This window comes from Plecotus auritus, assembly GCF_963455305.1.
Source record: "Plecotus auritus genome assembly, chromosome: 5".
Taxonomy (NCBI): Eukaryota; Metazoa; Chordata; class Mammalia; order Chiroptera; family Vespertilionidae; genus Plecotus; species Plecotus auritus.
The window spans coordinates 155,319,096-155,340,397 of record NC_137776.1 but is presented as its reverse complement, the minus strand read 5'-3'; the positions used below and the strand labels follow the sequence as shown (position 1 = coordinate 155,340,397).

The 21,302-nt window shown below is 44.6% G+C and overlaps 2 protein-coding genes across 8 annotated transcripts in view; one reads left to right on the top strand and one right to left on the bottom strand.

The window, feature by feature from the left end:
* DNAI1 (dynein axonemal intermediate chain 1) overlaps positions 1 to 4,857 on the bottom strand; it is a gene marked incomplete at its 5' end in the record, with an annotated part of 35,704 nt that extends 30,847 nt beyond the window's left edge. Inside the window, 4 exons of the mRNA XM_080668307.1 lie at positions 269 to 349; positions 543 to 641; positions 1,945 to 1,977; positions 4,825 to 4,857. Of these exons, the coding sequence (XP_080524433.1) occupies positions 269 to 349; positions 543 to 641; positions 1,945 to 1,977; positions 4,825 to 4,857 (246 nt within the window). The remainder of the gene's footprint in view (positions 1 to 268; positions 350 to 542; positions 642 to 1,944; positions 1,978 to 4,824) is intronic.
* Positions 4,858 to 18,324: 13,467 nt separating this feature from the next.
* The window catches only part of FAM219A (family with sequence similarity 219 member A), a 52,614-nt gene continuing 49,636 nt past the window's right edge, over positions 18,325 to 21,302 (top strand). For 2 of the 7 annotated variants that reach the window (XM_080671246.1, XM_080671249.1), the window contains exon 1: positions 18,368 to 18,707. In XM_080671246.1, coding sequence (XP_080527372.1) covers positions 18,648 to 18,707 — 60 coding nt within the window. In that variant the 5' untranslated portion in view covers positions 18,368 to 18,647. Of the gene's footprint in view, positions 18,708 to 21,302 lie in introns of all 7 variants that reach the window. The other 5 variants (XM_080671245.1, XM_080671247.1, XM_080671248.1 and 2 more) reach the window with 5 other exon arrangements.

Below are 21,302 nucleotides of genomic sequence, written 5' to 3'. Positions count from 1 at the left end.
ATATTTTTCTAACCAAATGACTGACTTCAGGCTCCTTGAAAAGAGTGGCTCTACAAGGCGCTTAAGACAATGCAATTAGCAAGACTGCAAGGGAGATTCAAAAGAAATTTCAAACATCTCTGGAAAACTCCATGTAAAATCTCAGAGTTCCAGCCAAAGAGCTCAGTTTAAAGCCAATCTCTCTAACAGCTGAGAGGCTTTCTCAATGCAGCAAAGTCACTGCTAACCAGGGAGCACCTAGAGGTGCCTGCCCAGTGGGATGACTTACTTTAAAGCTGTACCTGACGATGTTCTGGGGTGCATGTGGGTTGTTGGCTGTCAGAATTCGGGTAATCTCCTCCTTTAGCTCCTAAGGAAAAGAAATACCAAGAGGGTCATACATGGAGGGCCCCACCCCCCTCTGAGGCTTGAGAGGACTCCCCAGGGTGCCAGCAGACCTCTCACACCCAGATTCTGTGCAGGCTCATAATCAGTATTATGGAAGAACACACTCTGAAGCTGGAGGAGGTGGAAGGAACAAGAGTAGAATGCTACTAACTCACCGCATCAGTCAAATCCAGCTGGTCAGGGGGTCTGATCGTGGCTTTGGACTGGGCCCAGTCATCTGTCCCTTCTCCCACATCAGTTCCTGAATCTTCATCCTGGACAAAAACCTCATGAGCATCAGGAATGCCCGATTTGCTTGGAAAAGTGAGCATGCTGCAGGAAGCCCCTCATTCAGAAACCCCAGAAGTCAAGCTCTGCCCTGATACATAGAATACAAAATATACAACAGACCACTCATGAAAGAGCCCAAAGCAAATGCTCAGGCCAGAGTTCACATTGCTTTAAAGATCATGGCCACCTCAGCCCGAGGAGTCAGGGCGTAGCTGGAACACTGGGGTGGGCCCTTGGCCCCAGTGGTGGACCAGAAGAACTGGCTCCTCCCTACTGTCTCCCACACAGCCCAGAAGTTGATGGCCAGGATAAGCTGCCAAAGACAGGGCTTTATGCAGTATGAAAGGAAACCCAGCTGTTCTTTATGCTACTTCAACTTTCATTCCTATTTTACCTTCCAATTTGCCACCTTAAGGTTACTCTTACAGCAATATTTTCAGTGCTTGGTAACTTTAAGCCTCATCAGATCCTTGGAGCAAAAAAATAAAATAAATAAAGCAAGGACTAAAAGTTTTTCCTTTCTCTGATAGACAGTTGAACACCTTGCCAAGGTGGTCCACGACATAATAAAAAATATTCACTGTCACAAGCAATTAAAGATATACAAAATAAGATAATGCAGTTTTTAACTATAAAACTGGTGAAAACTGAAAATGAACACCAACCAAAAAAAAGAAAAGAAAACCAACCAAACAAAACTAATATCCAAGGTTGGTGAGGCTGTGAGAAAATGAGCACCCATAAATTATCACGCCCATAAAGGAGCAATTTGGAACTACTTACCAAAAGCCCAATAAGTGTTTATACTCTTTAAGTCAGATTTCTATGCATAGAAATGTATATTAAATAAATAACCAAGTATATGCCCAAAGACTTAAATGCATGAATATTTGTTGAAGGATTGATTGTAATAGTGAAAAGGGGAACATCACATGGATGAACTGATTATGGTATGGCCTTAAGGAATATATAATGAAATACACAGTAATTTTAAATGATGCTATAAAAGTATATTTATTGGCAATGAAAGGCACTCTAATATATCACGTAAAAAGAAGATTATAAAATAACACATACAGTTTGAAATTCTATTTAAAAATAAATACATGTAATTTTATATATGCATGGAAATATCTGGGAGAATATAATATCATATATTAACTAAGAGGTTCCCGGGTGGTAGGTTTAAGAGTGATTTTAATGTTCTTTTTGCTCATTTGAATTTTCTAAAAAATATATAGTGCTATTCGCTTCTTGTTGAGAGATTGTGGTGGTTTCAGTACTTACTCTCTTCCTGGATCCTCTGCCGGTAGTGATGCTCTGAAAGAAAGGAAACAGAAAGTAAGTCATAAGTGAATCTCCCTGAGGGTGTCAGAGACAGTATTACAGGGAGGCTTCTGCCCAGGCACCTTGCAGAGAGGGGATATTGAGCTTTTCCAAATCTCAAAAATAGTCCTCTCAGTGGCAACATGTGCTTCTTAGCCCAGCCCACGAAGCCTTGTATCTCAGGCAACCCCATTCCACTATCAGTGGGACTGACCCATGGAGAGCAGCCAGGTAACTTAGCACTGGGCACATCTTATATGTAGCTACAGTTCAACAACACCTTTTTTAAAGCCTATTTTAAGTGCTCAGCTCTGTACTAGGCATTAAGGGGATTTTTAAGGGAAGACTAGATTCCTAAACACTTGGGATGAATGTAAGTTCTTTACGAGCATGGACTTTGTTTTGTGCACTGCTGGCTCATAATATAGTAGGTGTTCAAAAACACTTGTTAAATAAATGAATGAATGCCATCAAACCCATTAGTAATCATGACCCTGAAAAAAAAATGTTTTTCCTCTCTGGGCCTAAGTTTCCTTATCAGTAAAGTGCATGGGATTGGATGTGATGACCTTCCAGTTCTAACGTGCTCTATTTTTATGTTCCCAAGAGCAGCACGCTCAATTCAACTTGCTAAACATTTGTTTAGCATCTATTCATGTGTCAGGCACTAAGCTAAGCAGTGGGACAAAGATGAAGAGAGATGATGTCCCTATCCCAGTTTGCTCAGGGTCCATGGAGGGCAGAGTATGATCAGTGCTCATCATTTACTTACTCATTCAGCATATGTTCTTTTGGAAGCCTGCTCTGTGCCAGTAAGAGAGATATGTACGAACAGCGTGCTGTAGGGATGCATGGAGGCACCTAGCCAGCCTTAGGTGCACAAGAAAGGCTTCTAGAGGTGGAAATTTCTTAGCTGGGTATCAAAGAACAAGTAGGGGTGTCGGAGTGGAGAAAATGTTTTTCAGAAGGGCTTTTCAGAAGAATACAGCATGTAAAAAGTCAAGAGGACGACAGAGATAGTAAAAACAAACAAAAACCCTGCAGTAGCTATACAGAACAATAGGTGTTTCAGATGATCCAACAAGAGGGAGATCAGTGAACGCTGGAAATGTGATGAAGGGGCTCTTGGAAAAAGCCAGCCTAGAGCACTGGGGGCAAGGTAGCAGAGAAGCCAAAGGACACATGTTGGTGACAGCAGGGAAAGAGACCTCTGCTCCCAGCTCTCGCTGACTACCTGTCTGATCTTGGGGAAGTCTTTGGGCCTCAGTTTCCCAAATTGTAAACTGTGGGAGTTTGACTAGATGGGCTCTTACAGCCTTACATGATAGGGTCTGTGGGAGAGGTTTTGGTGGTGGAGGGGAGAAAAAGGATTCCGGGGCGGCCGGGGAGGGGAGTGGGGGGAGAGTAGTAGTAGAGTATGTCTCAGCTTGAGCTGAGATTGTTGCTGCTAGGGCAGGCAGCAGGATTCCGATCTCTGCCAGGTTACCAAGGTTTCCAATGATGGGAACCCTTCTCTGAGGCTAAGCTGCATGAGCCAGAAAGCTGCTTTCCCTTGAAGGGCCTCTGATCCCTACAGTAACGAGATGGAAGCGCCACAATGCCCAACAGCTTTCTGGCCCACATCAGAGCACTGGAGGGCCAATCCCAACCCAAACTGCCAGCTTTAAATAGAAAACGAGATCCAGTTACCACTGCCCCCATAAATATGTCTGTAAAACATTTATCTGGCAATAAAAGAACTGACAAGGCAATTTGAGTGTAATTGTTTTTGGCAGTTGGACATATTTCAATTAACACACTATAAAAGCCACACTATAATAAATGCAAAACAGGCCAATGAAATCAACTACAGCCCTGACTTCCCAACCATGGCAGAGATTGAATGTCAGGCTGCCACTTTGGGCCCTTGGTCTTCAGAAGGAGAAGCCTGAGACAGACAAGCCTGAATTCCTGAGAAGTTTTTGATGATTCCTCCCAGAAGCCATCAAACCATGGAAGAAGGAAGCCCAAACTCCCCTCAGAACTCTACCATCTGGCCACAAACCTCCGTTACAGCCTGCTCTCCCACCCTGCATGTGCTAGGACTTGAAGATGCCCAGTGAGGCTAACTCACATTTCCTGAGCTTGGCCTGTGCTTTCCACCTCTATACTTTGCTTTGACCATTCTTCCTTCCTAGGAACGCCATCTTCCCCCTCCCCGCTCCCTGCGCCCACTGTCTCTGCCTAACAAAACCCTACCCAACTAGCCTCTACTGTCCTTTATCTAACCCTGACATATTATCACCTTCCTCCTCCCTCCCTCCCTCTACCCTTCCCTTCTCACTTTGAGCAAAGCTCTGCCCCACCCTCCATTACTACCACAGGAACTGGTCAAATAGACATTCTGTTGTCTCTGGGTTTTGGTCTGCAACCGGGGACCATATTACAAAAAGGAATACAATACTGCAGTATTATGTATAGACGGAAGTCTGGAAATTCCAGCAAGGGAGGTCCACCATTCTATACTATTAACCAAAGAATGTCATTTACTGTTGTTGGAGAGATCATTCTATTTGGCCAAGGAGTGATGCAGGAAGAGGAACCATGCCCCTCCACACACACACACACACACACACACACACACACACACACACACACCATGGCAGTCAAATTAACCCAGGTGCTCAATGGGATAACAGATGTCCCAGCCTGAATTCCTTCATAGTAGAGCATTTATTTTTCTGTTCCAGTGTGAACTTATAGTGTGAGCATCCTAAGGGTAGCAACTGGTAACAACACAGCTACCTAGTAGTCACTTCTCAATTCTCTTACAGGACCTGACATTGCTGAGTGCTCCCTCACTCCTTCTTGAAACTTCTCCAACTTTATTTCCATGTCGCTAACCTCTCCAATAGTTCTTCTCAACATCCTTGACCCCTCTAGGAATATGTGCTTGACCCTATAGTCTTCTTATTCTACACTCTCCTCTCTTGGAGAGTGTATAGAATATTCCCACCCATAGCTTCATCTTCTACCTTATGGTAAAGCTCAAATCTATTTCTGTAGCTTGGATTTCCCAGAACCTCACATTTAAATTGATGACAGAGTATTCAAACTCAATATCTTAAAAACTGACCTTATTATGTTCTTTATCCACACCAATCATTATATTCTTTTTTCACCCCAAACTTCTATTTTTTCTAGTATTTCCCATCTCACTCACCACACCACCATTCATTCAGTCACCCAGGTTGGAAATTGGGAGCCATCAAAGAAACCTGCCTTTTCCTCACCCTCCCATTAGCATCAGATTTCAAACTCTAACAATTCTCTTTTATATCTTTCCTAACTATCTTTTCCAGTTATACCCCTCTTAATTTAGGCCCTTACTATCTCTTTCCTAACTACATTTGATTTCCCCGACTTTAAGGATAATTATATCATCATCATGTTGAGCTATTGGGTACTTATTCTGGGACAGTCACTTACTAATTTATATTTTTAAATTATCTCATTTAATCTTCACAAACATCCTATGGGGCAGGAGCTATCATTATTCATATTTTATAGATGAGGAAACTGAGGCATAGAGAGATCAGGTAACTGACCAACAATAACCAGCCTGACATTCAATCTATAACTAATCACTATTTATAAGTGATCTTTCTAAAACAAATCTGATCATGTCACTCTCCTGATTTAAAGCCTCCAAAGATGCCCTCAGTCATGAGATGAATCCCAAGTTCCCTAACAGCATCCACTTCATCTCTGACTCTTCTTCCCACAGCAGTGGGAGGATGCTATGAAAATAAAGTTTTGGTCAATGTAACATGTTTATTGTTGCCACCCATTGGGCATTTACCTGCACTTAGAGCTGTTTTGGTATATGACTCATAGAATAGTATAAGCAACCCATTTGTCCCTGAGCATATTTTAGGGGTAAGGAAATCAAAAATTCTAAAGCTGTTCCTAATCATGAAGATTTATTTTTTTAAAGTAGGTGTACCCATGAAGCCCAAATGTGGGCTTTGAAGTCAACTATACCAGAATTTGAGTCCCCACTCTGCTAGTTCTATGACTCTAGACTTGCCTTCTCTGAACCTCAGTATCCTTACCTTTAAAATAAGCATCATAATGACACCCTTTCAGACAACCATAGGCTTGTTAGAAGGATTAAGTGAGTTGATGCACAAAAAGTTCAGAGTGTTGGCTGACCAGAGTTTGTGTCCAGTACATGATAGTTGACAGCATTATATTTCCATTTTAGGCCCTCCCTGCTCTGCCCTCAGCCATTTAGGATCTATGTGGCTTTTTGTCTACTAGGAAGCACCCACCAGAGGGATGACTAGACCCTTCAACAGTTCACATCTCCACGGAAGAGTTCAACGCTGAAACATAATTGTTCCTGGAAAGAAGGGCTCTTCGAAGCATGTAAACCCACGGACACTGCATCCTTCTGCCTGGGGCCCAAGAGACTTCCTTTACCATTTCAGTTGTCTTGGTCCTTATTTTAAAACTCACTAACAGGTTTCCATTAAGCTAATTTGAAACTAAATACCTCACCAGCTTGCAGTTTCCTATTTCTAAAAGGGTAAAAGCTCTTAGTCCCAAAGGAGCAGTAATTCACTAGCAGATCTTCCTCTTACTAAAAAGACTGCATTTCAACTTTCTGAGCCTAGTACAGTGTCCAAAGCACACAGAAGGCACTTAATAAGTGTAGTGGGAAGAGATCTCTAAATTTTGAAACAGGCACCATCATACACTATTTTGGAAGCGCCAGCTGACTCAAACTTTTTATAGGGTTATTTGAATACCCATCAAGCTTAAATGCAGATACCCCTGAACTCAGTAATTTCACCTTCTTAAATTTTTCCTGTAGAAATATTCATACACATGCATAAGATATATGTACATAATTGCTCACTGCAGAATGAGAGCTTTGCAGGGTAGAGTAATCTTGGTTGTAGGTCCTTATCATTCATCACTTTGAATGTTTCATGCACTCCCATCTGGCCTGCAAAGTTTCTGTTGAGAAATCAGCTGACAGTCATATGGGTGCTCCCTTGTAGGTAACTAACTGCTTTTCTCTTGCTGCTTTTAAGATTCTTTGTCTTTAACCCTTGGCATTTTAATTATGATGTGTCTTGGTGTGGGCCTCTTTGGGTTCCTCTTGTTTGGTACTCTCTGTGCTTCCTGGACTTGTAAGTCTATTTTTTCACCAGGTAGGGAAAGTTTTCTAACATTATTTTTTCAAATAGGTTTTTAATATCTTGCTCTCTCTCATCTCCTTCTGGCACCCCATAATACAAATGTTGGTACCTTTGAAGTTGTCCCAGAGGCTCCTTACACTCTCTTCATATACTTGGATTCTTTTAACTTTTTGCTCTTCTGATTGGGTGTTTTTTGCTTCCTCATATTCCAGATTGTTGACTTGATTCTTGGAATTCTCTACTCCACTGTTGAATCCCTGTAAATTGTTCTTTATTTCATTTGGTGTATGCTTAATTTCTGATTGGTCCTTTTTCATGTCATTGAAATTCTCACATAGCCTGGCTGGCATGGCTCAGTGGTTGAGCATCGACCTATGAACCAAGAGGTCACGGTTTAATTCCTGGTCAGGGCACATGCCCGGGTTGCAGGCTCAATCCCCAGTAGGGGTCATGCAGGAGGCAGCCAATCAATGACTCTCTCATCGTTGATGTCTCTCTCTCTCTCCCTCTCCCTTCCCCTCTCTCTAAAATAAATAAAAACATATTTTAAAAAAAACACACACATAAAAAGACACATTATTTCTTTTAAAAAATCTCACTAAGATCCTTGAAAGCCTCACTAAGTCCCTTGAAACTCTCATGAAGATCCTCCCCAGTCACCTGAGCTGGGCACTCTAGGTACGCCCGTGTGGACTGTGTGCATAGTCTTGTAGTTGAGCCTTGATTGCTGTTGGCATCTCTGGGAGGGATTGACCTCCAGGCCAATTGGCTGTGATGACCATCTGCAACTACAGTGGGAGAGCTGCTGTGCAGGAGGTGAGGACCCGCCGTGAAGCAAGGCAGGCTGGTGCTAGAGCCTGGTCTTGGGCCTTTTATTGATAGGTTTGGGGCACACTGTCACCGGCTGCAGCTTGAGATTTTAGCAGTCTGAAGCTTGAGCTAGGACAGGCTATTCATATGGAAAAGCTGCTGCAAACAGCTTGGGCAGGGCTGCAATTTGGATGGGGTGGGGTCTCAGGGAATCCCTCGGGTGGAGCTAACAGTGTGCTCCAGGCAGATTGAGACTCTGATGTGGCTTCCAGTCAGCCCTGCAACAGGGGAGGTCCCAGCACAGGACCCATGACCCTTGTGAGCACCCCGATGCCAGACACTCCAGTTCCTCTCCCAGAGCCGCCTGGTGCTGGAGCTCAGAGGTAACAAGTCTGAGTAAGTTTATGCACGGGCCCTTAAAATGGAACGCCTGGGTCTCCAGCAGCCTTGTGTCAGTCAGCCACAATCCCTGCTGGTTTTTACAGCCCATAGTTGCAGGGACTTCTCTTCCCAGTTCTGGAACCCTGGGCTGGGTGTCTGGTGTGGGGCTGGAACCCCTAGCTCCTCATGTGCAGCCTTTGCAGAGATGATCTCCCTCCCGATTAAAAATCAGCACACATGGGGGTCAGGCCAGCCCATTCCGCACCTCCCACTAGTCTCAATGTGCTTTCTTCTTTACTTCTCTAGCTGTGGGACTTCCAGTCAGCTTTCAGGTGGTTCTGAATGATAGTTGTTCTGTATTTTAGTTGTAATTTTGATGTGATTGTGTGAGACAGCGAGTACAGGCGGTTACCTACGCCGCCATCTTGGTTCTTTGTCCTATTCCTAGACCCTGTACTAGGCTCAGAAAGTTGAAATGCAGTCTGTTTAGTAAGAGGAAGATCTTACATTTAAAATGTAAAAGAAGTTCTTACATTTTAAAATGTAAAAGCACAAATATTCATCAATGGAAATCTAATTAAATAAATTATGGCATAGAATGGATTATTATGCATATTATTAATTTTTTCTTTATCCTTACCTGAGGATATGTTTTTGTTGATTTATTTTAGAGACAGAGGAAGGAAGAGAGAGGGAGAGAAACATCGATCACTTGTCTCCTGCACATGCTCCGACCAGGGATTAGGGAATTAATTCATAATCTTTGTGTGTATGGGACCACTGAGTCACCCAGCCAGGGCTTTTATGCATATTTTAAAAAGAATGATGTAAACTTGCATGTATGGTTATGGAAAGCTCTCCAAGATGTATTATTAATTTTTTTAAGTGACAGGCATAGACCCATCTGCTTACTTTAAGCATGTGTGTATGCCTGTTGAAATGGCTGTCTTTAACAAATCAACAAACAAGTGTTGGCAAGGATGTAAAGAAAAGGGAACCCTTGTGCACTTTTGGTGGGAATGCAGATTGGTGCTGGGAAAACTGGACACAACAGGGGGATGACAATAGAAATACTTTCCAGTTATACTGGTATAGCATCTTTCAGTTTACTAAACATTTGCAAGTATATCATCTTATTTGACTCACTAATATTTTGTGGATTAATGTTGAATTTTGTCAAAATTTTTTCTTGACCCTATTGAAATGTCATCCTTTTTTACTGCTAATGTGAAGCAGTACCTTGATTTTTTTTTAATGTTGAGCTAAGTTTGCGTTATTCAGTAAACCCTACTTGGTCTGATACATTCTTCTCTTTATATATTGCTGGAACAGATTCACTAATATTTTGTTGGATGTTTTACATCTATGTTCATGAGGAATATTGGCCTGTCATTTTCTTTGCTTATAAAAGCTTTCATTTTGTCATCATCAAATGAGTTGGGTCTTGTTTAGTTCTCCTCCACTTTCTGTGAGATTTTATGTAAGATTGGTGCTATTTATTTCTTACATATTTGATACAATGAAACCATTTGGGCCTGGAGTTTCTTTGTGGAAAGGTTTTAAATTATGAATTCAATTTTTTTTAAATAGGTATGATGTTTTCATATTTTCCATTTCTTTCTGTGTCACTTAAGGTAAATTGTGTTTTTTTTTAAGAAATTTATTCATTCCATCTAAATTTTTAAATGTATTGACATAAAGTTGCTGATAATATTCCCTATTAAGGATATTAATCCTTTTTAATGTCTGGGGACTTATAGTGATATCTTATTTTTCATCCCTAATATTGGCTGTTGTACTTTCTTTTTTATCTTGATAAGCCTTGCTAGGTTTTACCAATTTTATTAATCTTTTCAAAGAACCAATGCTGGTTTTGTTAATTTTCTCTATTATTTTTCTCATTGTTTCTATGAAATAATAAAATAAATGAGTAAGTCAATAAAATAAATGGAATTGATTAAATAAATCTTGCTTTTATTACTTTGGATTTAATTTGCTCATCTTTCCCTATTTTCTTAAAGTAGAAACTTAGAACATTAATTTTAAATATTTCTTCTTTTCTACAATAGGCATTTAAAGCTATACATTTCCATTAAGCACAACTTTTGCAGCTCCCCACAATTTGTGATGTTGTATATTCACTAGAGGCCCGGTGCATGAAATTTGCGCACGGGTAGGGTCCCTAGGCCTGGCTGGCGATCAGAGCCTCTCCCGCTTCCACAGTAGCACTAAGAAGCAGTGAGCAGGCAGGCAGTAAGAAGCAAGGGGTCCTGGACTGCAAGAGGGATATCTGACTGCTGGCTTAGACCCGCTCCCCATGGGATTGAACCTGCAACCGAGGTATGTGCCCTTGGTTGGGAATCAAACTCATGACCCTTCAGTCTGCGGGCCAAGGCTCTAACCACTGAGAAAAACTGTCCTAGACTGTAGTATGTATCTTTTCATCATTCATTTATTTATTCAATAAATTCATTCAGTCATTACTCATTCATCCAATATTTATTAGCACTGAATATGTGCCAGATCCTAGGATAATAGCTAAAGAAGAACCAAGGTTGAGTTGGTCCCACTTCAAGGGTTCTCAACCTAGGAGGTGAGATAAATGGAGAACATAAGCCTACCATACAAACCAGAATCCAGTGACTCCATAGTAGGACAAAGTATTGTGAGACGCAAAGCAGTGAAACCAAAGTTTGATCAGTAATTGTGTCCTTTGCTTGCTTCTTCTGTACAACTCTGTCTCAGCAATTGGGAAGATTGAGTACTCCCTACAAATTCCTAAGTGACAGAAAACAATTTCATGTGGCTTGCTCACAGCTGGAGCCAGAGAATCAAAATTACTCTTCAGCATCAGCTTGCAGGCTGCAAATCCCAGGGATAAGCACAAGAGCTCTCTGCCTTTATTATTTGAGTACCTGGCATGCACTGAGTACTAACAATGTACTAGGCTCCACAGCAAACAGGGGATGAGACCAAGTTCTGGCCTCAGATGCTCACAGCTGTTTTGTAATCTGATAATTGTGCATGACAAACCTCAGACTGTAAATCTGAAAATAGCATGACTGTAATCATAACAAAATGGAACAGCCATTGGCAAAATTTGTTTTCTAGTTATCACTTCCATAAGGAATTCCATAACACTACTAGAGGAAGAGAAGAGAAAACTCTCAACTTCCTGCCACCAAACCTCTGAATTGTCATCATTTGCATGCAAACCTTTCTCCTTTCTCCTCTCCTGTTTCACTGTTCCACCTTCTGTCCATAACTCATCCACTCCCACCTCCTCAGAGACTTGGCTCTACCCATTATTTTATCTGTCTCCTTCATCTTCAACATCTTCTATCTGTGCCAGGGTCCTTCCTCTTGGCATTTAACATATTCAAGTTTCACTTTCATCTCTAAAAAATCCTGTCTGCGTGGTTTTTACTGCCTTTTTAGCTCAATTCAGTCTGGCTTTTACCTCTGAAATTGTATTTTCCAAGGTCCCCAATAACTTACTAATTATTCTATGTCTAGTTCTTAGCTTCATTGAGCCCATACTGACCACATACTCTATAAACACTATAAACTCATAAACATGCTCTTTCTTAGGCTTCTAGGACATTATTCTTCCTTTGTCTTCTAACTTCTATTCTTACTCCTTATCCTACATTTTGGACTACTTTGTCTTTCCAAACCTTCCATCATGTCATTCCTCCTAGAAGTATTCCCTGATTCCCCCAGAATCAGTGTTAGGACCTCCTACCACATGCTTCCATAGCACCCTATGCTACTTCCCCAACCACGGTCCATCATCCATTCAATAAGCATTCATTGAGGTGAATGTGATGGCCACTGTGCTAGGAACTGAGAATACAGATGTAAGCCAAAACATCCACAGGCCCTCCTCTCAAGGAGCTCCAATCTAATAAGAGACACATACAGTAATAATTACACAAACAAGTGAATAATTATACACCGCGATGCATGCTATAGAAGAAAGGATCAAGAGCAATTAGACTATATAATAGAGGAACCTTAACCCTATCATCATTAACAAGGCAGAAGGCACTGGAGTGGGTTGTAGGGATTGATGTTTGGGCTGAAATCTTAAGAGGAGTGAGTACCTGTGTAAGGGAAAGTGTGAAGAGTGTTCCAGAAAGAGGGAACAGCACATAGAACTGAAGTACAGCAATCATAGGGGAAAAGTGGTACAAGTGAAGGCTTAGAGATCCAAGTAGGCCTTGGCCCATATAGACACCTGAAGAGTTATCTAAAAAGTTAGTCCCTGTCATAAGGGCAATGGGAAGACACTGAAGGGTTCTGAGTGGAAGATGACATAATCAGGTTGATAGTTTGAAAATATCACTTGATGCAAAGAATAGATTGTAAGGGGCGTGAGTGGGTGAGGGGAATACCAGTTACAAGGCTTTCACAGCACTCTGGGTGAGAGATGATTGTAGGTTGGGCTAGAGGGGTGGCAAAGAGTATGAAAAAATTGGTTTAATTCAAGAGATATTTAGGAGGTTTAGGGGCAAAGGTTTCTCTTTAGAACTTGAGAAAGGAGAGAGGTATAAGGATAATACTAAAGAGAAAAGTCACGAGAGTAAGGATATCATACTTTGGACATACAGAAACATATCAACTTCTCTTAGATTCTGCTCACCCTCTCCTGGCCTCTCTTCTATGGATCCCAGGCCCAGTAACCTGATTCAAAATCTCTGAATTATCGCCCAAACCGGTTTGGTTCAGTGGATAGAGCGTCGGCCTGTGGACTGAAGGGTCCTAGGTTTGATTCCGGTCAAGGGCATATACCTTGGTTGCGGGCACATCCCCAGTAGGAGGTGTGCAGGAGGCAGCTGATTGATGTTTCTAACTCTCTATCCCTCTTCCTTCCTCTCTGTAAAAAATCAATAAAATATATATTTTTTAAAATCTCTGAATTATCTAATACTCTCTTTTGGCCTTGTACCCATTCTTGGCCACTCGCTCCTACCTAGTCAGCCCTCATCAAGATCAATAGTACTACAAGTATTGTCTCAGAGGGGTCTCTGGAGGGACAAAATGATCCCAAAATGTGAGTCTTTTCTTTAGCTCTTACAGGCAAGTGATGCAAAATTCTAGACTTTCAAATTTTTTATGGTAACCAACTGAGTTATAAAGGAGTACTAAAAGTTGTTAGTCATAAACTAAAATTAGCTTTTAACTGGAGTTCACAGAAGATTCTAATTCAGTTCTCTACTAAGAAGTCTGGCTGCCAGGCACTATTTGGCAACTTTGCAAAGCTCCTCCTACACATACACACATGCAGCTAGTTAGAATTCTCACAATTTTCAGGAAGGACACTTCGTTATTGGGGCATTACTAGTGATGTTTTGAGCTGGTCATGGTTTATGGTGCTTAACATTCATGCATTTTAATGACACATTATTATTCATGGAGCTTCATCATGATCAATTTAATATGCCATGAGTTATTTGATTAACCCTCTGGGGTAGAGGGATACACTTCCCTGAACTTATTTCCTGCTACTTCCCCCCTCCCATTTCCTTGCTGATCCAGAACATGTGTAGCAAGCTCCTATCTCAGGTTCTTTACACTTGCTGTGCCCTTTGTCTGGGATGCTTTCCCCCCAGATATCACATAGCTAACTCTTTAATTTCCTTCGGTTCTTTCTCAATGTCACATGTATGAGGCCTTCCCTGACCATCATATTTAAATCATAACCTTCTGAATCCCTGAACTTCCTGGTCTATTTTCCTGTTTTATTTTTCTTCTTGACACCTACCACACCATCTGACAAACTTTATATTTTACTTATTGGTTTATTAACAACTTACCTCCTAAAAGTTAAGATCCATGAAAGCAGGGGCTTTTGATTCGTTTGTTTGTTACTCTATTACTAATACCTAGAACAGTACCTTGTACATAGCAGCACTCCACAAATAATTGTTAAAGGAGAATGGCTATTTATCATTAGAATTTCTGATCTCTTAATCTCCAACACCCAACTTTTAAGGCATGGGTATATGTGGTTCAAATATTAATCATCCATAGCCCTGTCAAAGCAGATATTAACCTGAACCTGGAAAAACATGCTTCTACTGTGACATTCCCTTATTATCTCTCCCCACTTGTCTCCCCATCCCAGGTTCATCCCTTTCTATGCTTCAAACATAGCAAAATTTCAGAGCAAAATTTCCAAAGAACAGTTTCCAATTTTTCCAAATTAACTCATTTTCAGAAGTTAATATATTCCAGGCATTGTGTTAGGTTCAGGAGAATCAACATGAACAAGACAAACATGATCCTTGTCATCACAGAGTTTATATTCTAAGGGGGATATTACCTGATCCTGCCTCCTGAAAGGGTACTTAATCCCTTGTAGGAGAATATGGTGGCAAATCTGAGACCTGATACATGAAGAGGAGATAAAGGAGAGATTTGGGGCGCAGTGGCATGGAGCAGGTGTAAGAGACAGAAAAGATTGTACCAGGCAGGCAGGCAAACAGAGGAAACAGCATTTTCAAAGGCCTAGAGGAAAGAGTGGATGGCACTTTCCAGGAAGTGAGGGCAGTTCAGTGTGCTGTGGCTGCGGAATTTTCACAGAGCGATAGTGAGATCTGAAGTAGGGTAGGTAGCGAAGGCTAAACCTTGCAAGGCCTTGCAGATCATACAAAGCAAGTTGGACTTTTGGGACTTTTTCCTAAGAGCAAGAGGGAGCTACTGAAAGGTCTGATCAGTGGAGCAACAGGAACAGGGTAGTCTAAACACTTCTCTGTCCCCTAACAAACCCAACACTGATCTTCCCTCTCCAGTGCAGGCATCCAAGTCATAGCTGCCTCCTCCCTAAAGCTTTTCTACTGCTCCAACCTGCATGTCTCCCTCCTCAGTTCCAGGGATCCCACTCGCTTATATTTGTATGCTTGGGTTCTGTCTCCCCTCATTAGACTGATTTGCTCATCACTGACCCAGACTGGGCTTTACTGATACAAGAAGGTGATGAATACAACCTTGCACAACCCAGCCTTTTCTCACGCCCCACCCACCAATATTTACATTGCACTAAAACAACCCTTGAGGGTGGGGGGAGGGGGAAGCATTGGTGTTTGCAGGGCCAGGTAACCTAGGTTTCTCTGCTTCCTGTCTGCAGCCACCTCCCTCTGCTCTCAGTGTAATTAGCCTCTAATGTCTCCCCTAATGGGCTATAAAAACTCATCCCAAGCTTGTTCAAACCGCAAGTGCTAGAAAAGACAAATCTAACCTGTAGTGACAGAAAGCAGATCAGTGGTTATCTGGGGTGGGGGGTTCAGGAGAACTGACTGCCATGAGGCACAGGGGAACTTATCTGGGTAGAGGAAGTGTCCTATATCTTTATTGTAGTGGTGGTTCACAAGTGTACAAATCTGTCAAACCTTGTCAACATGGACAACTAAAATGGTCCGTTTTATTGTACGTAAACCAGACCTCAGTAATGCTGAACTTAAAACAAACTGGACCCAGACAACAGTATGGGGAAGGCCTGGGGTAGGGTGAGGGCTGGGTGGAGCGGGGGAAGGGGGGATAATGGAGGATATCTATAATACTGTCAATAATAAATAAATTAAAAAACAATAAGTAGGCCCAAACACAGTACATACATGAGCTTTGAAACAAAAGTTCAGCCCTGCTCTAACCGGTTTGGCTCAGTGGATAGAGCGCTGGCCTGCGGACTGAAGGGTCCCAGGTTCGATTCCAGTTAAGGGCATGTACCTTGATTTCAGGCACATCCCCAGTGGGGGGTGTGCAGGAGGCAGCTGATAGATGTTTCTCTCTCATCGATGTTTCTAACTCTCTATCCCTCTCCCTTCCTCTCTGTAAAAAATCAATAAAATATATTATAAAAAAAAAAAAGTTCAGCCCTAACCGGTTTGGCTCAGTGGATAGAGCATTAGCCTGTGGACTGAAGGGTCCCGGTTTCAATCCCAGTCAGGGGAACATGCCCAGGTTGCAGGCTTGATCCCCAGTAGGAGGCATGCAGGATGCAGCCAATCAATGATTTTCTATCATCATTGATGTTTCTATCTCTTTCCCCCTCTCCCTTCTTCTCTAAAATCAATAAAAATACATTTTAAAAAAAGTTCAACCCCAACATAAGACTAGGGCATGGCCATATGGGAAAATCAGCCTCCTCATGGTTGCAGAGATCTAAGAAATATGAGTCCACCTGCTATGCAAGCCCAGGTGAAAGATGCAAGGAACAAAGACTAAAATGGAGGAGGCCAGACCAAAATACAGTATGGACAAATATTTTCTCTCCAAACCTCAAAATACCTAGGCATGAGTGAGGGAAATTTAGAATAAATACATAGAAGTCCTGCCTCACAGAGCCAGAAACTGCATATTAGTCCCAGGGTGTTAATTCATAAAAGGTTTGGGAAAAGTGATTTTTAAAAATACATTTTATTGATTTCAGAGAGGAAGGGAGATGGAGCAAGAGATATAAACATCAATGATGAGAGAGAATCATCGATTGGCTGCACCCCACACTGGGGATCAAACCCACACCCAGGCATATGGTCTGACCAGGAATTGAACCGTGACCTGGTTCATAGTTCGACGCTCAACCACTGAGCTATGCTGGCCAGGCAGGAAGGGTGATTCTTGAAAGATCGAGTACCTTCACCACAGAGGGCTCCTCGAGAAGCTGGGCCTTACCTCACCTTCCAGGTGATGCTGGGGAGGAAAGCTCTCTGTGCTGAGTGGGCAAGGGGGGTGACTCTTGGGTTTCCCGTGAGAAGGGATGACATCTGGCCAGGTGGCAACAAGAACACAAAGTTCACACAGCTGGATGGCCCAGGGGCTCACAAGGAAGAGAGACATATGAGGCTCCAGAAATAGTTGGGGGGAAATGTTTGGGTGTGCAATGTGTGAATGGGGGCAGGGATGGGAAAGAGGTCTCTCTCCTCTTCCTCTTTACCTGACCTGTCTCTCTTCACAAGTCTCCCAGCACAGAATATCTAAACCAAACTCTGGCACGTAATCTGTCCTGTGTCTCCTGTACAGTTCTCTTGTATTCCCTTTGTGGGCTCCCAAAGGTCTGTGTCCACACTTAGCCCAGCACTGGTTCACACAGCAAAGTGCTGGAAAAATAATTTCTTTGGGACACGAATGTGAGGGCAATAGTTGTACATGTTGACCTAGTAGTGGGAGTGGGGGTGGGGAGTTAAGGAGGATGGGCTGGTCAGGATGGGTCAGTGGAGTGGAGTGAGGTAATGGAATGGTGAGGGAGGACAAGTGAAATGTAGGAAACGGTGGATCAGTGGCAGTGTGGGAGAGAAGGCGAGGATTAGTAGGAGAGAACAGAAAAGGGTCAGAGATCCTGTGGGGACACAGGCCAGGGGTCACAAGGAGAGAGAAGGTTAGGGGTCAACAGGGAAAGGAATTTGAGGGACCAGTAGGAGAGGTATAATCAGTAGTCATTGGCGGTGAAGGTCAGAGTTCCCTAGAGGGCAAGTTGGAGTGTTACCGGCTTACGTTGCTGCGGTTTGTAGGGCATCTTCAAAGAAGCAGGTAGCACCTTAACACTTGGAGCGTCTACAAAACGCTCCCTTTCCTGAAGACAGGAAGCTTGTCCGTCCCCTCGATCACGCACGTGAAATCCGGATTCACTTTCACTTCAATTCCCCGTCCCAGGGGTTCTTTGGGGGACAGCCGTCGTTGTGGGTCTCCCCACCTTTGCCGGAGGTAATCGGCTCCACCCTGACGCGGTTACCTAGCAACCAACAGGCAGCCAGGGCGCAGGCGCTTCTGACGCCCCCTAACGGCTTCAGGGGGTGGAGGGGCAGGGCGTGCGAGGAAGCTCAGCTCCACTAAGTCCCGCCCCCTCAGAATGACAGGACCCGCGGCCGCGCGCATTAGTACCCCCTGCATGTGGGAGGGGCCGGGGCGCCCAGATACCGCCCCCTCATGAATAATGCACATTCAGGCGGTGCCCGGACCCGGAAGTGGAGTTGCCGAGTCACCGCAGTGGCTGAGCTGTTGACAGGAGGCGGTGGCGGAGGAGGAGGCGAGGCCAGACCAGCGGCTCTGCCCCGCCACAGCCGCGGTAGTGCTAGGCAAGCCCACGGAGCCACGCGGGCCTCAACCCGCCAGCGAAACTCCCGCCCCGCTCCCACCCGTCGATCTGCTCGGCCGCCCGCCCGCCCTACTCGTCCAGGGCGGCCTAGTCTGCACCACCCAACCGGCTCCTGGGGCTGCCGCCCCGCACTGTCCCGTTGGCGTCCCTGGCCGCGCCCGGCCTGGGTGCGCTCGCTCGCCGGCACCATGATGGAGGAGATCGACCGGTTCCAGGTGCCCACCGCGCACTCGGAGATGCAGCCGCTGGTGAGGGGGCGGGCGGCGGGCAGGCCAGGGCCGGGAGGGGGCGCCGCCTGAGGAGGAGGAAGGGAATCAGGCCTCGGGAACTAAGGGAGCGCCTTCTATGGGGCAAAGAGAACCATGAAAACACATCACTGGGGAGGGTGACCTGCAGGACCTGAAAACCGTGGGAGAATCCGCGAGGTGACCGCAAAGGAGCCTGTAAGGGCGGGGGGCACAGTCTGAGGAGGCAAGCCGAGGGAGCTACGGGGAGTACTGTCGGGTGGAACCGAGAGGGCCACAATGATGCACACCAAACGGAGGCCCGTAGCAGGGAAAGAAAGGGAACTGTCATGGAGCACCGTGGGCGGCAGGCCCGGTAGGCTGGCTTGAGCGATGGGAAGGCGTTTAGCCCTGGAGGCCTGTGATGTTCATAGCGGGGGAGGGGACTGGAGAGCAGTCGGCTGAGAGGTACTGGGAATAGGCTTGTAGAGGAGGAGGGGCCGGCCCGCCAGTTTGCTGGATATGGATGGGAACGCGGGGGCAGAGATCCGTAGGGACAGAGGTCGGTGCAGGACCCGGGAATTCCCTTTTCCGGAGGAGAGCGCAGGTAGTCTAAGCCGGTGGCACGCGAGCCGGGAAGGAGAGCGCGCAGAGACGAGATGAAGAATCTGAGGCGCGGATGAGAGGGGCTCCCGAACCGATAGGCGAGGGGACAGGGCTGCGCTGGGGTGTTTGGAAGAGCCCCCATCATCCTAGGCCTACGTGTTTGGAGCCCTTGCTGGGCGCCGATCCGACCGCCTGTCCGCGGTCCCGGAGTCTGGGAGGAATGATGTCATCGCTGCCGGCGCAGAGGGGATGGAAGGGGGAGGGCAACGCGGGCGCACCGCGGCCAGGCCTAGGGCAGACCGAGCCCGCTGCCCACCGCGGCGGGGGGAGAGGGGGAGCACCTGACTGGCTTGCCCGCCGCCTAGTGGAAGAGAGGCCTAGAGAGAGAGAGAGAAAGAGAGCGGGGATCCAGGGAGCGCCCTGGCTCTGTTCTCAGTTCGCTTTTCCTTCTCCTTTCCCCCTGGAGCCTTAGGGGGAGCTGGAAGGAGTCAGGGCAGGCCAGAAACCTAAAGGTTGGGTGCCCTATTCTCTGAGTTCTGCTGGAACCTAGCAGAGCTCTCCAAGACTTGCAAATATTGGGCTCCCTAAGGCTCTTCCCTCTGTGTTAGGCCAGGAGGTGAGGAACAGGTTCTATGCTTGGGCCTCCAGGTCCCTGACTTACAGATGTGCTTTGTGGCTTCCTGAGCAACCTGCCCATTACAGCAGCCAAGACAGACCTTGGTAGGAATCCATGACCTACTCTAAGCCACACTTTTTGGGAGATGGTAGAGAGAATCATTAGAGGCTACCTGGCAGGAGATAAAAGTCATTTTCCCCCTTTTGTGACTACTTAGAGTTCCAGAAGCCAAAAGAGAAGCTGCACAGAAGTGTACCATATTAAACTGGGGAGAGAGATGCTAGCCTGATGCCATCATTGGATTATTTAGGTGACAAGTTTATCCCATAATATTGAAGAACTTTGGGCTGGATTAAGAGGACTTTCCTTTCTGGATTATTTTTCCAGCCAACCTGGTTTGTCAAACTAGATTACCTAAGCATCTAATCAAGAACCCAAATGGAGGGTGGATGAAGGAGGAGGAGAAGGATGTCCAAATGAGTCAGAAGAGTGCAATGAGTTGGTTCTTGCCTCCCATCTGGGGTTCCTGAAAAGGGAGGCAATAACTGTCCAGGGAAAGTGGGGAAGGAATTGAATCACTAGGCTCTCTCAGTAGTCCTTGGTGTCTCCATCATTGCCTAAAGTTTTTAATGATGGTTTGAGTGAGTAGTGGTCCTGGAAGACTCCCAAGCTGTGGCTCTGGAGTAGAAGTGCAAGGAGACATTTATCAGAAAAACTAATTGCCTTCAGACCTTTTTCTTGAAGCCTAAAGGAGTCCTTCTCTGCTAGGGGCTGCTTTGTTGGAGTTGAGTGAGTGACTTATGGAAGTAGCAATACAGCCATCCCCCATTTGAGGGCTATAGACATTGACCTGCAGATTTCTGTTACTTGATCGTTGTGCCCAGGTTGAAGCCCAAAGGACTACCAAAACTCCTTAAATGCTCTGTATGTTGTTGAGACCAGCAGGATTTTGTGTGGAGTTTCCCCAAGAGCCTTCATTTCAGGGTATAAGGAATCAAGATGGTATACCATAGAAGAGAAAGGCAAAATGGCTTATTAGAAGTATTTGGGTGGACCATAAAAACTAGGGTCCCAGACTTGAACTCAGATGTGACCAATTTTATTTCTTGCCATTATTTATTGAGACCTCTATCTAGGAAGTCTCTCCTCTTCTTCGGACTTAGTTTTCCCATTTACTAAATGAAGACAAATGATCTCTTTAAAGTTTAAACAATAGCTTCTCACTCTCTCTTCCAAAAAATATCATAGGGGCTTGATATTACTGATTCTGAAAATTCATTCACCTTATATTTATTGAGCATCCGCTCTGTTCTAAATACTACACTAGGTGTTAGGAACACAGTGGTTAACAACAAGATGCAAATATGGCCCTGCCCTCCTGAATTTCACAGTTCAAC